Raw genomic sequence first — 15,355 nt, forward strand, 5'->3', positions numbered from 1 at the left:
TGGAGAGCCATTGTTTAATTGGGGACAATCGGCATGGAGTTGTGCAGGGTAAATCTTGTCTTACTAACTTTATTTGAATTTTTTGTGCGGATGATGAAGGTAATTGATAAAGGCAGAACTGTGGATTTTGTCTACAGGGATTTTAGTAAGGTATTTGACAATGTCCCACATGGTAGGCTTATCTGCAAGATCTGAACCTGACAGTTTGGATCTCAAATTGGTGTGCCGATAGAAGGTGGAGATCAGTGGCCAATGGAACTAATCTTGGCTAGAACAGTGGTGGCCTGCAAGGATCCATACTTAGACTTCCGCTGTTCATGATACATTAAGTAAATATATTATATGTCTGTGTGTCTATATATATCAGATGTAAAGGGATAGTGCACAGTTAATAGCTGGACCCTTGATATATGGGGAGATTTTGGGGTCCAGGTCCACAGCTTCCTAAAAGTGACTATACAAGTTGATGGGGTAATAAAGGCGCGCTTGTCTTTGTTAGTTGAGGTAATGAACTCAAGAGTCAGGAAGTTATGTTGTAGTTTTATAAAACACTTGGCCGGCTGGTGGCGTAGTGGCATCAGCGCCGGACTTTGGAGCGAAGGCTCCCAAGTTTGAATCCAGCCAGCTCCCCAGGCATGCCTTCCATCCATGCTGGTTTGAGCATTGAGCTAGTGACTCAACCTCGTAAAAAAGAAATTGCCTGCTACAGAAACATCAACAGCAAAAAGTTGATGGTCTATGCTTTGTCATGAGTTTAAAAGGCAATTTCCTTTTATAAAACTCTGGTTAGACTGACTCTGGAGTTTTGCAGTCATTTCAGGTTGCCCCTTTATGGAGGAAAGATGTGGAGACTTTGGAGAGGATGCAGAGGACGTTTACCAAGATGCTGCCTGGATTAGTGGATGTTTGCTAGAAGAACTTGGGTTGTATTCGCGGCAGAGACTGAGAGGCATAGATAGCCAACCAGTATCTTTCACCCAGGGTGGAAATGGCTAATACTAGAGGACATGCATTTAAAGTGAGAGGGGGGTAAGTTTAATGGAGATGTATGGGGCAGTTTTTTTTTACACACAGTAGTCGGCGCCTGGAAGGAAAATACTATCTGCTGAAACTGGAGGGATGTGAACTTGTATAGGCAGAAGGAACTGACTTAGTTAGGCCTTTAATTACTGTGTAGTTTGGCAAAAACGTGGTCAAATGGGCTTGCACCTGTACTGCATTGTGATTACATTCTATGTTCCTTCTTCATTACTAGATTGTTCTGGAACTTGCTTCTCAAAAGCGGATTGGGAGCAGCTTCACTTGCAGCAGTTCAAGGTGTAAGGGCAATATACGTGGCAGTGATGCTCAGGAGGGAGCAAGTCAAAAGGGCCGGTAAATGAAGGGCAGCAGATATATGGGGTTGCCATCAAATTCTCCAGCACATCAATTTCTTTTGCAGATGTTTGCCATTCCTTGGTTGTTGCAGTCAAAAAGTTGTAAATCCTTGTGGAAGCACCTTCACCATGACATAATCCTTGGGTCAACAATGCAGCTTCTCACCAATATCTCAGATATTACAGGCACAGCCATGAATATTTCATTTTCTCAATGCAGTCCATTATCTGATGCTTGAGTTTCTTGATAATTTTACAGGATGGGAGCTTTACTGATAAGCCCATCTGTAATTACTTTTGGGGGGGGATTGTATGGGGCAAGTTAATGTGATGAGGATATTGACAGTTATTTCATTTATAGAATTAGTTCACTGAAGGTTTGAATACCCGTAAGATTGAGACAGGCATTCATCTCTTGTTTGCCTACACTGACATGTGACCCAGTACATGTGTTCATGAATGCGTTTTATCAATTTTATCTTCATTTCAAATGTCCGAAGTTTTTTTTTAAATTATAGGAGCTATTGCTTCTAACATGAGATATTTCATTAAGTAAGTAAATTAGCTCTAATTGTAGCAAACCATAAACATCGGATTCGGCAGATGCTGGAGGTTTCAGAGTAACACACGCACAATGCTGGAGGAATTCAGCAGCAACAATGGAAAGGAATAAACATTCATTGTTTCAAGCTTGTTGCAGATGGAGTTAAGGTACTCAACAAAGTGGTCTCCCTAATCTACGTTGGTGTTATGCGGAAAGGTTCAGGACTGGAAAGAAGTGAGGAGAAGCCAGAATAAGAAGGTAGGAGTGGGAGGGGAAGGAGGACCAACTAGAGGTGATAGGTGAAGCTGGGTGGGTGGAGGAGGAGCTTGAATTGAGAAGCTGGAAGATGGGTGGAAAAAGTGAGGGGCTGAAGAATAAGGGATTAGGTAGGAATGGACAGAAGACCATGGGAAAAAGAGAAAATGGGGGCACCAGAGGAAGGTGATAGGCAGATGAGGAGAAGAGAGGAGATAAGAGGGGAGCCAGAGTGGGGAATGGAAGAAGAGGGAAGGTGGGGGGGGGGCGGGAGAAATTACTAAATGTTAGAAAAATTGATGTTCATTCCATCAGGTTGGATGCTACTCCAGGGGAATATGAGATGTTGCTTCTTCAACCTGAGATTGGCCTCATTGACCGACATGTCGGAATGGGGATTGGAATTAAAATGGTTGGCCACTGGCAAATTCTGCTTGTTGCAGGTGGAGTGAAGGTGCTCGACAAAGTGGTCCCACAGTCTATGTCGGTGAAGGTTTCTTGATCTGGCTGGTAAGGTAGAAAGAAACAAATTCCCCTTATCTGTTTCAAAATTTTATTTATTAATATTTACTAGAGCAGCAGTCCCCAACCATCAGGCTGTGGACCGGGACCGGGCTGCAAAGCATGTGCTACTGGGCCGCGACGAAACGATACGATTTGGCGATATGAAACGATATGAGTCAGCTGCACCTTTCCTCATTCCCTGTCATGCCCACTGTTGAGCTTGAACACACGTGAGGTCATCAGTCAGTCATTAACCTGCAACTTGTCGTCATCGTGGCTATCCCTCGGTCGAGGATGATGGTCTTCGTTTTGAAGTGGCCCACAGAGTGAAGACACCTGTGCGTGTATTTGTTTAATGTGTACTTGATGTTGCACTCCAAGAAGCACACGATACTTCAGAAATCAACCAACTGATTCCAATGGCATGGAAACCACGACGATTGGAGCTGATGGATTTGTTGCAGCCTTCATCCGCCTTCACAGCCGCTGAGTTCGAAGTAACTTCGTCCGCCTGTTCCACCGTTGAGGCCTTGGTTGGATTGTTCTTTGTCAGGGACATTACACTCGACCTTATCGCCATGGGTGACCCTACCAGGAGCATAGCTCCAGACGGCATCGCTCTCGGGATCTCAGGACCACACAAGCTTCTTCACCACGACAAGGTGACAATCCACGGAGAAGACCTTCAACTACTCGATGAGTAAAAAACAAACGTCGCTTGAGAGTTTCTTTGGAAGAGATGGTAGGGGACATAAAAGGCCTAACGATGATGATAGCGCAGAGACAGCTGAGGCCGAGACTGCAAAGCTTCCTTCAACAGAAAATACGACGAGTCATACATAAAATACGGCTTTATTGCAACCGGTGACTCGCACGCTCCAAGCCCCCTGTGTGTGATATGTGGAGACAAGCTGTCTAATGAGGCAATGAAGCCCTCAAAACTGCTTCGGCACCTCGAGTCCAAGCACCCTGCACTTGAAGACAAACCCCTTGACTTTTTTGAACGGAAAAAATGTGAGCAAGCGAGACAGAAGCAAGTGCTGATTAGATTAGATTATGAGGACACTCAGTCCTCGGTTATTGTCATTTAGAAATGCATGCATTAAGAAATGATACAATGTTCCTCCAGTGATATCACAAAAAAAAAGGACAAACCAAAGACTAACACTGACAAGACCACATAATTATAACGTATAGTTACAGCAGTGCAAAGGAATACCATAATTTGATAAAGAGCAGACCACGGGCATGGTAAAAAAAAAGTCTCAAAATTCTGATTGACTCCCGATAGTCCCCGATAGCAGGCGGCAAAAGGGAGAAACTCTCCCTGCCATAAACCTCCAGGCGCCGACAACTGCCGATGCATTGGAAGCACCTGACCACAGTCGACTCTGAGTCCGTTCGAAAACTTTGAGCCTCCAGCCTGCCCTCCGACACCAAGCACTGAGCACCATCTCTGCCGAGCGCTTCGACCCCGCCCCGGTCGCCGAGCAACAAGCAAAGCCGAGGATTCGGGGCCTTCTCCTCCGGAGATTCTGGATCACACAGTAGCAGCGGCAGCGAAGAAGGCATTTCAGAAGTTTCTCCAGATGTTCCTCTGTGCTCTCATGTCCATCTCCATCATATCAGGATTGTGCATGGCACCCTACTTGACAGACAACAGATATTATTCACTGTGGCGGCTGCTGCGCGCTGTGTCACGCTGCCATCTTCTCCTCCTCTCCACAAAGAAAGCTTTTGGGGTGTTAGCTTCCATAAGTCAAGGAATAGAGTTTAAGAGTCACGATGTAATGATTCAGCTCTATAAAACTCTGGTTAGGCCACACTTGGAGTACTGTGTCCAGTTCTGGTTGCCTCACTATAGGAAGGATGTGGAAGCATTGGTAAGGGTACAGAGGAGATTTACCAGGATCCTGCCTGTTTTAGAGAGTATGAATGATGGTCAGAGATTAAGGGAGCTAGGGCTTTACTCTTTGGAGAGAAGGAGGATGAGAGGAGACATGATAGAGGTGTACAAGATAATAAGAGGAACAGATAGAGTGGATAGCCAGCGCCTCTTCCCCAGGGCACCACTGCTCAATACAAGAGGACATGGCTTTAAGGTAAGGGGTGGGAAGTTCAAGGGGGATATTAGAGGAAGGTTTTTTACTCAGAGAGTGGTTGGTGCGTGGAATACACTGCCTGAGTCACTGGTGGAGGCAAATACACTAGTGAAGTTTAAGAGACTACTAGACAGGTCTATGGAGGAATTTAAAGTGGGCGGTTATATGGGAGGCAGGGTTTGAGGGTTGGCACAACATGTGGGCTGAAGGGCCTGTACTGTGCTGTACTATTCCATGTTCTATGTTAAATGCTGCTGCTCCGAGAGCGTCATATTTAGTGGCTAGCCATATTGCTAAGGCTAAGAAGCCTTTCACTGTTGGTGAAGAATTGATTCTGCCTGCTGCCAAGGACATGTGCCGTGAACTATTGGGAGAAGCTGCAGCTAACAAGATGGCACAGGTTTCTCTTTCAGCTACCAGTTTCAAGGAGAATCGATGACATCGCGGAGGACATTGAAGCACAGCTGTTGGAACGGCTTAACGAGTCTGGTTTCACTACCCGAGTCAAAGAAGTTGCTCCTGAATGCCAGTCTACACACTGTCACACACAGGGAAATGCTGACTAACTGAAAAATGTCACCTGATCTTAACAGCTTATTGAGTGACGTTGTTATCAATCACATCAAAGCAAAAGCCCTTAACTCACGTCTGTTTGAGCAGCTTTGCGAGGAAATGGATGCAGAGCACAAACGCCTTCTCTTACACACTGAAGTCAGATGGCTATCAAGGGGGAGAGCCCTGGCCAGGGTTTGAGTTAAGAGAGCAGCTACAGAAATTTCTTTCAAGAAAAAAGTCACCACTGGCAGCACACTGCAGTGACGAGGAGTGGATAGCAAAACTCGCTTACCAGTGTGACATCTTCAACCTGCTCAATGAACTCAATTTGTCACTTCAGGGGAGAATGACAACTGTCTTCAAGTTGGCAGATAAAGTGGTTTCACAGCCAAAGTGGAACTGTGGGGACGGCAAATGGACAGGGGCATATTTGACATGTTCCCAACATTAGCTGGGATTTTGGGAGAGACTGAGGCCGCATCGTCCTCCTCACAACTGGTGCGCGATCACCTATCTTCGCTGTTGACAGAATTCGAGCGTTACTTCCCAACCACAAATGTCCCAAGACATGCAAAGGAATGGGTCCGTGACCCATTTGTGAATGTCCCCGGTGAATCATCCATGTCAGCGCGGGAAGAAGATCAACTCCTGGAGCCTGCAAATGATGGTGGGCTGAAAAGTATGTTTGACATAACATCTCTGCCGGCATTCTGGATCAAAGTCAAGGCTGAATATTCCTGAGATAGCCCTGAAAGCACTGAAACCGTTGCTTCCATTTCCAACATCATATCACTGCGAAGTAGAGTTTTCTGCAATGAATGCAACGAAATGCGGAATAGACTGGACATACGGAACCCCCTTATAATTGACTTATCAGTATATTCATGCGAGGAAAATATGTGCTGTGCGTTTAATATTAAATTCGTTAGATAAACCCTTTTAGAAAGGAAATTGAGTGTTTTAGCCACTGATAAATGACTTATAGTTGACTTATCACCTATATTCTGGTTGTGATTAACACCCCTCCCCCCCCGCCCCGCCACCACCCCGGTTGGCCGGTCTGCAAGAATATTGTCAATATTAAACCCGTACGCCGTGCAAAAAAGCTTGGGGACCCCGGGCTAGAGCAGGCATTAAAATATTTATTTAGATGTGCACAGCTCCCCTCACTGCAGCACACCTCCCATTCTCCTGATCCACGGTCAGTCCACGATCCCACCCATTGGTAAACTTCACCCCAGCCCACCTACTGCTCCACCTTTATACCCATTCCACTGTTTAAAATGCTGCAGTAAGTTGCCCAATACATTAGCACCAGCTCAAAGCACTGAACCAGAATCAATCACCACATCTTCATCCCGCGAGTCCCACTTCTGTTCAAGTGACCTCCTGTTCTCGCAGTGGCATTGTATTCCTTGGTTACCGTATTGTATTCCCACAGTCGTAATCAAAGCTTCTGCACCCAATGCCACGGTAGTTAAGGCATTTGACTAGTGCAAAGATGAGCCCTTTAAAATACATTCCACCTTTCGAATGTTGCAATCCTGTTATATTCAGCTTGCAGGCTTTAGTGCTATCCTCAGGAATGCCCTATTGTAGTACAAGCAAATCACTAAACTACAAAAATGGCGATAGTAACACCCCAGCCTCCTAGTACTCTGAAGGGCCATCAACTCCTTCCTGGTATGTAATTATGGCACATGTGCCATCTTTCCCTGCAAGCAGGTGATCCAGTGCCATCCTGTTCTGCAGGGCAAATGTCCCAGTCACCACCACTTCCGCTGACTGTTTAGTCAGCGCATTCTTCGTCTGCTGTCGCCCTGAAGCCATCTTAGTGGCTAATCTCTTTATTGCAGTTGCCATGGATACCATTTCCCAGTCAACCTAGCTGTTCTAGGCAGAGAAAGCTATCATCCAAACCTTTCTTCCTCTGTGATGTATCTCTTTTGGCACCCTGTCCTGTAAGCTGGATGTTCAGCTAGGTCATTGATATGATACATATACGGCATAACAACTGCCACTAATGGGATATGTTATCTCCCACCAGATAATTGTGTGTGTTAGCATTGTACAGCCTGAACCAGCATTCTTAACCTTTCCTTACTGGGTGGCAAATTACATTCATGGTGGGGACCGTTGGGTTTTACTGGTTGTAACTGGGGACGTACCACCCTTTAAAGAACTGATTACCTTTCACTGTCCCAGTTACAAAGTTCTTTGGCGGAAAATAAATGCACACCATCCAAAACTATTCTGACAGCTGTATAGGTCTTCAGTTTAACATGGAGAGAATACTGCAGTAAGCTTCATTTCAAATGTCCCAGGTCATTTGTGACAATAGTGAGTCTTCTCATTCAAAAGTGATGGATGATGCTCACAGTGGAATGCTAGCCTTTGATCAGCAGGAGGCTCAAAGTGTCCTCCTGCTGCAATAGGTACTAAAGTACTTGATGTTTTCAGTCCTACCCCAAAATATATCCAGATGTGTCACTAGGGTGATCCAATTTAATTTTGAAGTGAGCCAATTTAATACTTTCATCTATTTTTCTCCAGTCCTGATGAAGGGTCTTGGCCTGAAACGTCGACTGTACCTCTTCCTAGAGATGCTGCCTGGCCTGCTGCGTTCACCAGCAACCTTGATGTGTGTTGTTTTATGGATAATGTTGTTGTGTTAGGTGATGGTGCCAGGCTATCTCTCATAATATTATGTTCTCTGCCAGGTCCTCTGCTCCAAAAAAACACAAGCCCAGCTTGTCTAGTTTCTCCTTTAAACTAATACTTTGATCCAATTGTAATGTGGAGAAACTTAATAGTTTGCAAAGCCCATATGCATAGTTTGCTTGCTGGTTTTGGTCACTTCCACATCATCATGTTAATTTAAGTATTGCTGAAGATGCGGCAGGCAGCATGTTGAGGGATGGTGATTAAAAACAGATTTCACCATTTTGTCTCTCACTCCTTTCCCCAGCCACTGAAGGATTTTATATATTGTAATAGGATAAATGGATTTCTTGATGAATTTCCATTCACAGATTGGATGCTAATCATCGTTCGTCTTGTGTGGCTCTTCAGAACATTTGATAAACTTGCTGAGCCATCATTTGTTTCTTATTAAAAATGCTGGTGATATTTTGTTTCCAGGCACTCCAGAAAACCTACCAGAAGATGCTTCGAGAGAAGGAAAGCGCACTTGAGGCAAAATATCAGGCCATGGGAAGAGCTGCGACTTTCGAACATGATAGGGATAAAGTAAAAAGGCAGTTTAAGGTAAATGCAAAGAAGACATCATGGAATTTTTCCTTAGTTGCTTATAGCTGGTATTGCATTGTCTTGTGTTTTCCTCCCCATACTCAGTTGCATTCTTTAATTTCTACTCTGTAGTCTTAAAGGAATATTTTAGAAATTCAAAAAAAAATTACCAGGGAGTGGGTGGGGTATTTGTACTAATAGCACATTCGAGTTCTTTTATGGGCTCAAAATTTGCCTCGGAGACTAGAGCACAAAAATCCAGATGTTAAGCCATGGTCTTTTTTGCCCTCTCCTTGATATAAAAAGCCCAGTAGTTGTATTTTGAAGAAGTACAGGTAATTTCTCCCAGTGATCTGGGATCAATATCTATCTGAAATATATTACCTGCTCATTATTACATTGCTTTTTATGGAGTTTGAATACAAAGCAGTGATATAACTCCAGTGACTGCACTTCAAATTACCTCATTGAGCTGAAGCATTTTGCTAGGATATAAGCATAAAATACTTTTATTTTATTTTTCATCTTGTTTAGAGATAGTGCAGGACAGACCCTTTAGACCCAAATAGCCACTCAGCAACTCACCTATTTAACTGTAGCCTAATCACTGAACCTACTAACTGGTCCGTCTTGAGACACCCAGTAGAAACTGGAGCCACTGGAGGAAACCCATGCAGTCAAGGGAGGAATCTACAAAAAACTTGTTGCTGACAGCGCCAGAAATGAACTCTGAACTCGGCAACAGCTGAGCTATAATAGTCACACTGTGCTATTGTGGCACCTGTATACTCTTCAATATATAGTAATTTGTAGATTATATGTTCCAGTGTTGTGAGTATAAACACAATCAATTTTGAAGATGTTGGAAACCTTGAGCAACACATGCACTGCTGAAGGAACTCAGCAGATCAGGCAGCATTTATGGAGAGGAATAACCAAATGATGTTTTGGGCTGAGACCCTTCGTCAGGATTGGAAAGGAAGGGGGATGAAGTCAGAATATGAAGGTGGGGGAAGAGTAAGGAGTACAAGATAAAGTGAGGGGGAAAGTGGGTGGATGAGGGAGAGGGGAAATGAATTGGGAAGCTGAGATATGATGAGTGGAAAAAATAAAAGGCTGAAGAAGGAATATGATAGCAGAGGACAGTGATCCATGGAAGAAAGAGAAGGAGGAAGGACACCAGAAGGATATGATAGGCAGGTGCGAAGAAGTAAGAGAGGAGTGGAATGGGGAATGGAAAAAGAGGAAGGGGGAGAAATCACTGGAAATGAGAGAAATTGATGTTTATGCCATCAGATTGGAGGCTACTCAGATGGAATATAAGATGTTGCTCCTCCACCTGAGAGTGTCCTCATCGTGACATTTGATGAGGCCGTGGACTAACATGTCAGGATGGGAAAGGGAAGTCTTATTGAAATGGGTGGCGACCGGGAAATCCTGCCTTTTGTGGTGGACCGAGTGAAGATGCTTGAGGAATCGGTCACTGTTGTAGGTATGTCATGCCTAGGCAACCAGTCACAGCCAGGTTTCAGTGTGTTCTGATAGTAGCCGATCAACATAATATATGGACTGTTCATGAACAGTCCATGAACACCACCTTACTATTTTTGTTCTTTCTGTATTTTTTAGAAATATTTCTTACTGTATCTAGTAATTTTTATATTGTACTGTACTGCTGCCTTAAAGCAACAAATTTCATGACATATATGTCATGCACTAACAGGGATATTGACCATTGGGTACACGGTACATGTTTGAATTCCTTACTTGGAAGATCAATCATGATTTACAATAGAGGTGTTAAACGTCAATAGAAACTACAAGCTAACAACACCTCCCTCTCTTGATCTTTCTGTCTGTATCTCTGGAGACAGCTTATCTACCGATGTCTTCTATAAGCCTACGGACTAATTTCCAGCATCTGCAGAATTCCTGTCCTGGCCTGCTGCGTTCACCAGCAACTTTGATGTGTGTTGGTTGGACTCTCACAGCTGCTTGGACTATTCCTCTTCCCACCCTGTATCTTGCAAAAATGCCACCTCCTTCTCGCAATTCCTCCGTCCCTGCCGCATCTGGTCTCAGGATGAGGCTTTTCATTCCAGGACGAAGGAGATGTCCTCCTTTTATAAAGAAAGGGCTTCCCTTCCTCACTATTAAGTCTGCTCTCAAATGCATCTCTCTCCCATTTCACGCACATCTGCTTTCACCCCATCCTCCTGCCACCCCACGAGGGATAGTGTTCCCCTTGTCCTCACCTACCACCCCACCAGCCTCTGGGTCCAACACATAATTCACCTCCAATGATATCCCATCACCAAGCACATCTTTCCCTCCCCATCCCTTTCTGCTTTCCGCAGGGATCGCTCCCTATGCGACTCCCATGTCCATTCGTCCCCCCCATCCCTTCCCACTGATCTCCCTCCCGGCACTTATCCTTGTAAGCGGAACAAGTGCTACACATGCCCTTACACTTTCTCCCTCACCACCATTCAGAGTCCCAGACAGTCCTTCCAGGTGAGGCAACACTTCACCTGTGAGTCGGCTGGAGTGATATACTGCGTCCGGTGCTCCCGATGTGGCCTTCTATTTATTGATGAGACCCGACGCTGACTGGGAGATTGTTTCACTGAATACCTACACTCTGTCCGCCAGAGAAAGCAGGATCTCCCAGTGGCCACACGTTTTAATTCCACATCCCATTGCCATTCTGATATGTCAATCCATGGCCTCCTCTACTGTCAAGATGAAGCCACACTCAGGTTGGAGGAACAACACCTTATATTCCATCTGGGTAGCCTCCAGCGTGATGGCATGAACATTGACATCTCTAACTTCTGTTAATGCCCCTCCTCCCCTTCTTACCCCATCCATTATTTATTTTTATTCCCCCCTTTTTTTTCTCTCTCGCTCTGTCTCTCCCTGTCTCTGTCCCTCTCACAACCACTCTTTGCCTGCTGTCCATCTTCCGCTGGGCTCCCCTCCCCCTTTCTTTCTCCCTCGGCCTCCTGTCCCATGATCCTCCCCCTTCTCCAACTCTGTATCCCTTTTGCCAATCAACTTACCAGCTCTTAGCTTTTTCCCTCCCCCTCCTGTCTTCTCCTGTCATTTTGGATCTCCCCCTCCCCCTTTCAAACCTCTTACGAGCTCTTCCTTCAGTTAGTCCTGACGAAGGGTTTCGGCCTGAAACGTCGACTGTACCTCTTCCTAGAGATGCTGCCTGGCCTGCTGCGTTCCATCAGTATTTTGTGTGTGTTGCTTGAATTTCCAGCATCTGCAGATTTTCTCAAGTTTGAGCTAACAACCCCATGATACTTTGACATTAGTGTAATTGTCTTTTCATAGGTGTGTGCGTTTTGCATCCTCTTGTTACATTCTTATCTCTTCTGCAACTGAAATGACTGCAGCCTCCTCCTGTGCAAAGGGAAGCTATGCTCTTCAAAGATATTTCTTGCCTGGGCTGTTTGCAATATATAACCTTGTGTTGACCTTCTGGTGTCCTTGCCTTGCCATAACTTCCACAGTAATAAACCTGATTCTAATTCTGAATTCTGCTTCCTTCTCTACACGAGTTGTTTGACCTGAATATTACCAGCAGTTTGTTTTTATTTCACATGTTTCAAATGTCTGGCATTTCTTCATCTTGTCACTGAGGCACCTGTTGGGTGTGAAAAGTTGCAATGAAAATGAGGAACAATAAACCAGTTGCTTAACAACAGCGGGGGAAAATACTGTAATCTATTAAGTAACAGGGCATAGGAAGATAACAGGGTTGGAGAGAGTCAACATGGGAGGAAAATGGCAGCATCTCTAGGAAGAAGTACAGTCGGCGTTTCGGGCCGAGAACCTTCATCAGGACTAACTGAAGGAAGAGTTAGTAAGAGATTTGAAAATGGGAGGGGGAGGGGGAGATCCAAAATGATAGGAGAAGACAGGAGGGGGAGGGATGGAGCCAAGAGCTGGACAGGTGATTGGCAAAGGGGATATGAGAGGATCATGGGACAGGAGGCCCGGGGAGAAAGACAAGGGTGGGTGGGACCCAGAGGATGGGCAAGAGGTATAGTCAGAGGGACAGAGGGAGAAAAAGGAGAGTGAGAGAAAGAATGTGTGTACAAAAATAAATAACGGATGGGGTACAAGGGGGAGGTGGGGCATTAGCGGAAGTTAGAGAAGTCGATGTTCATGCCATCAGGTTGGAGGCTACCCAGAGGGAATATAAGGTGTTGTTCCTCCAACCTGAGTGTGGCTTCATCTTTACAGTAGAGGAGGCCGTGGATAGACATGTCAGAATGGGAATGGGATGTGGAATTGAAATGTGTGGCCACTGGGAGATCCTGCTTTCTCTAGCGGACAGAGCGTAGGTGTTCAGCAAAGCGGTCTCCCAGTCTGCGTCGGATCTCGCCAATATATCGAAGGCCACATCGGGAGCACCGGATGCAGTATATCACGCCAGCCGACTCTCAGATGAAGTGTCGCCTCACCTGGAAGGACTGTTTGGGGCCCTGAATGGTGGTAAGGGAGGAAGTGTAAGGGCATGTGTAGCACTTGTTCCGCTTACATGGATAAGTGCCAGGAGGGAGATCAATGGGGAGGGATGGCGGGGGACGAATGGACAAGAGAGTCGCGTAGGGAGTGATCCCTGCGGAAAGCCGGGGGGGGGGGAGGGAAAGATGTGCTTAGCGGTGGGATCCCGTTGGAGGTGGCAGAAGTTATGGAGAATAATATGTTGGACCCGGAGGCTGGTGGGGTGGTAGGTGAGGACCAGGGGAACCCTATTCCTAGTGGGGTGGTGGGAGGATGGAGTGAGAGCAGATGTGAGTGAAATAGGGGAGATGCGTTTGAGAGCAGAGTTGATGGTGGAGGAAGGGAAGCCCCTTTCTTTAAAAAAGGAGGACATCTCCCTCGTCCTGGAATGAAAAGTCTCATCCTGAGAGCAGATGCGGCGGAGACGGAGGAATTGCGAGAAGGGGATGGTATTTTTGCAAGAGACAGGGCGAGAAGAGGAATAGTCCAGATAGCTGTGAGAGTCAGTAGGCTTATAGTAGACATCAGTGGATAAGCTGTCTCCTGAGACAGAGACAGAAAGATCTAGAAAGGGGAGGGAGGTGTTGGAAATGGACCAGGTAAACTTGAGGGCAGGGTGAAAGTTGGAGGCAAAGTTAATAAAGTCAACGAGCTCAGCATGCGTGCAGGAAGCAGCGCCAATGCAGTCGTCGATGTAGCGAAGGAAAAGTGGGGGACAGATACCAGAATAGGCACGGAACATAGATTGTTCCACAAAGCCAACAAAAAGGCAGGCATAGCTAGGACCCAACCTGATGGCATGAATATCGACTTCTCTAACTTCCGCTAATGCCCCACCTCCCCCTTGTACCCCATCCGTTATTTATTTTTATACACACATTCTTTCTCTCACTCTCCTTTTTCTCCCTCTGTCCCTCTGACTATACCACTTGCCCATCCTCTGGGTTCCCCCCCCCCGGTCTTTCTCCCCGGACCTCCTGTCCCATGATCCTCTCATATCCCTTTTGCCTATCACCTGTCCAGCTCTTGACTCCATCCCTCCCCCTCCTGTCTTCTCCTATCATTTTGGATCTTCCCCTCCCCCTCCCACTTTCAAATCTCTTACTAACTCTTCCTTCAGTTAGTCCTGACGAAGGGTCTCGGCCTGAAATGTCGACTGTACCTCTTCCTAGAGATGCTGCCTGGCCTGCTGCGTTCACCAGCAACTTTGATGTGTGTTGCTTGAATTTCCAGCATCTGCAGAATTCCTGTTGTATGGGAGGAAAATAATCTTTGACAGAACAGTTGGACCTTTTTGAGGTTGTACTTGAGTTCAAAATTGATGTAGAATATTTGGATTTCTAGAAGGGCTTTAATAAGGGGATGATTAAAAGTAGTATGTTATTAAGAGTAATCTACCTGCGTGAATTGATTACAGGTACAAAGTGTGTAGGAATAAAAAGCTTGTGTTGGAAGGCTGTGATCATCGGGTGCCACAGGGATTGTTACTGGACCTCATCTGTTGCCAATCTGTGTGAGTGAATTGAATAATGGGATTAAATCTTGATGCAATTTACTACGACAGAGAGTGTTTGCTGTAAAATGGATGCAGGAGTTTCAAGGGACAAGGACAGACTGAGTGAATGGGATAGGACAGAGTAGGTGGAATATAGTGTAAGAAAATGTCAGGGGGTGTTCACTTTGGCAGAAGGAATGGAAAGGTAAGATGCTTGTGAAGTGGTGAGAAATAGAAAGATGTCAGTGTTTGGAAAGACCCTGGTTGACATGAATCATTCAAAGTTGAAGTATAGGTTCAGTCATTAGGAAGGTAGATAGTGCCTTTATTGCATGAAGATAAGACTACAAAAGATATCTTACCACAGTGATGCAGTGCCCTGGTAAGATCATATCTGGAATACTGTCTTCAGGTCTCTCTTCCTAAAGAAAGATGCTTGTGATTGGGTTAATGAAATGAAGTTTTGTCAGATTGTATCCGGGGTTCGTGGATTGGTGATGAAGAAGAGATAAACAGGTGAAGTCTGTACTCTGGAGAGTTGAGAAGAATGAGAGGTGGCTTCTTTTAAATGTCCAGAATTCTTCTTTAGTTTGTGAGGAAAGGCATGGAGTTGATAATTCCTCTGGCTGGACTGTCTAATATCAACATCACATTCTCGAGATAAGTAGTCAGACATGCAAGACACAGGTGCAAGAAATTTATTGAGAGGGTAGTGAATTTTGTGTTTTTTCACCCTGTGGACACTGTTATGAAG

At 45.3% G+C, this 15,355-nt stretch overlaps 1 protein-coding gene across 5 annotated transcripts in view; it reads left to right on the forward strand.

The window, feature by feature from the left end:
* Nucleotides 1-15,355, forward strand: part of nphp3 (nephronophthisis 3) — a 184,930-nt gene that overhangs the window by 14,992 nt on the left and 154,583 nt on the right. For all 5 annotated transcript variants that reach the window (XM_063070063.1, XM_063070064.1, XM_063070065.1 and 2 more), the window contains one exon: nucleotides 8,478-8,603. In XM_063070063.1, the coding sequence (XP_062926133.1) occupies nucleotides 8,478-8,603 (126 nt within the window). The remainder of the gene's footprint in view (nucleotides 1-8,477; nucleotides 8,604-15,355) is intronic.

The sequence above is a fragment of the Mobula hypostoma genome, chromosome 17 (genome assembly GCF_963921235.1).
Source record: "Mobula hypostoma chromosome 17, sMobHyp1.1, whole genome shotgun sequence".
Classification (NCBI taxonomy): Eukaryota; Metazoa; Chordata; class Chondrichthyes; order Myliobatiformes; family Myliobatidae; genus Mobula; species Mobula hypostoma.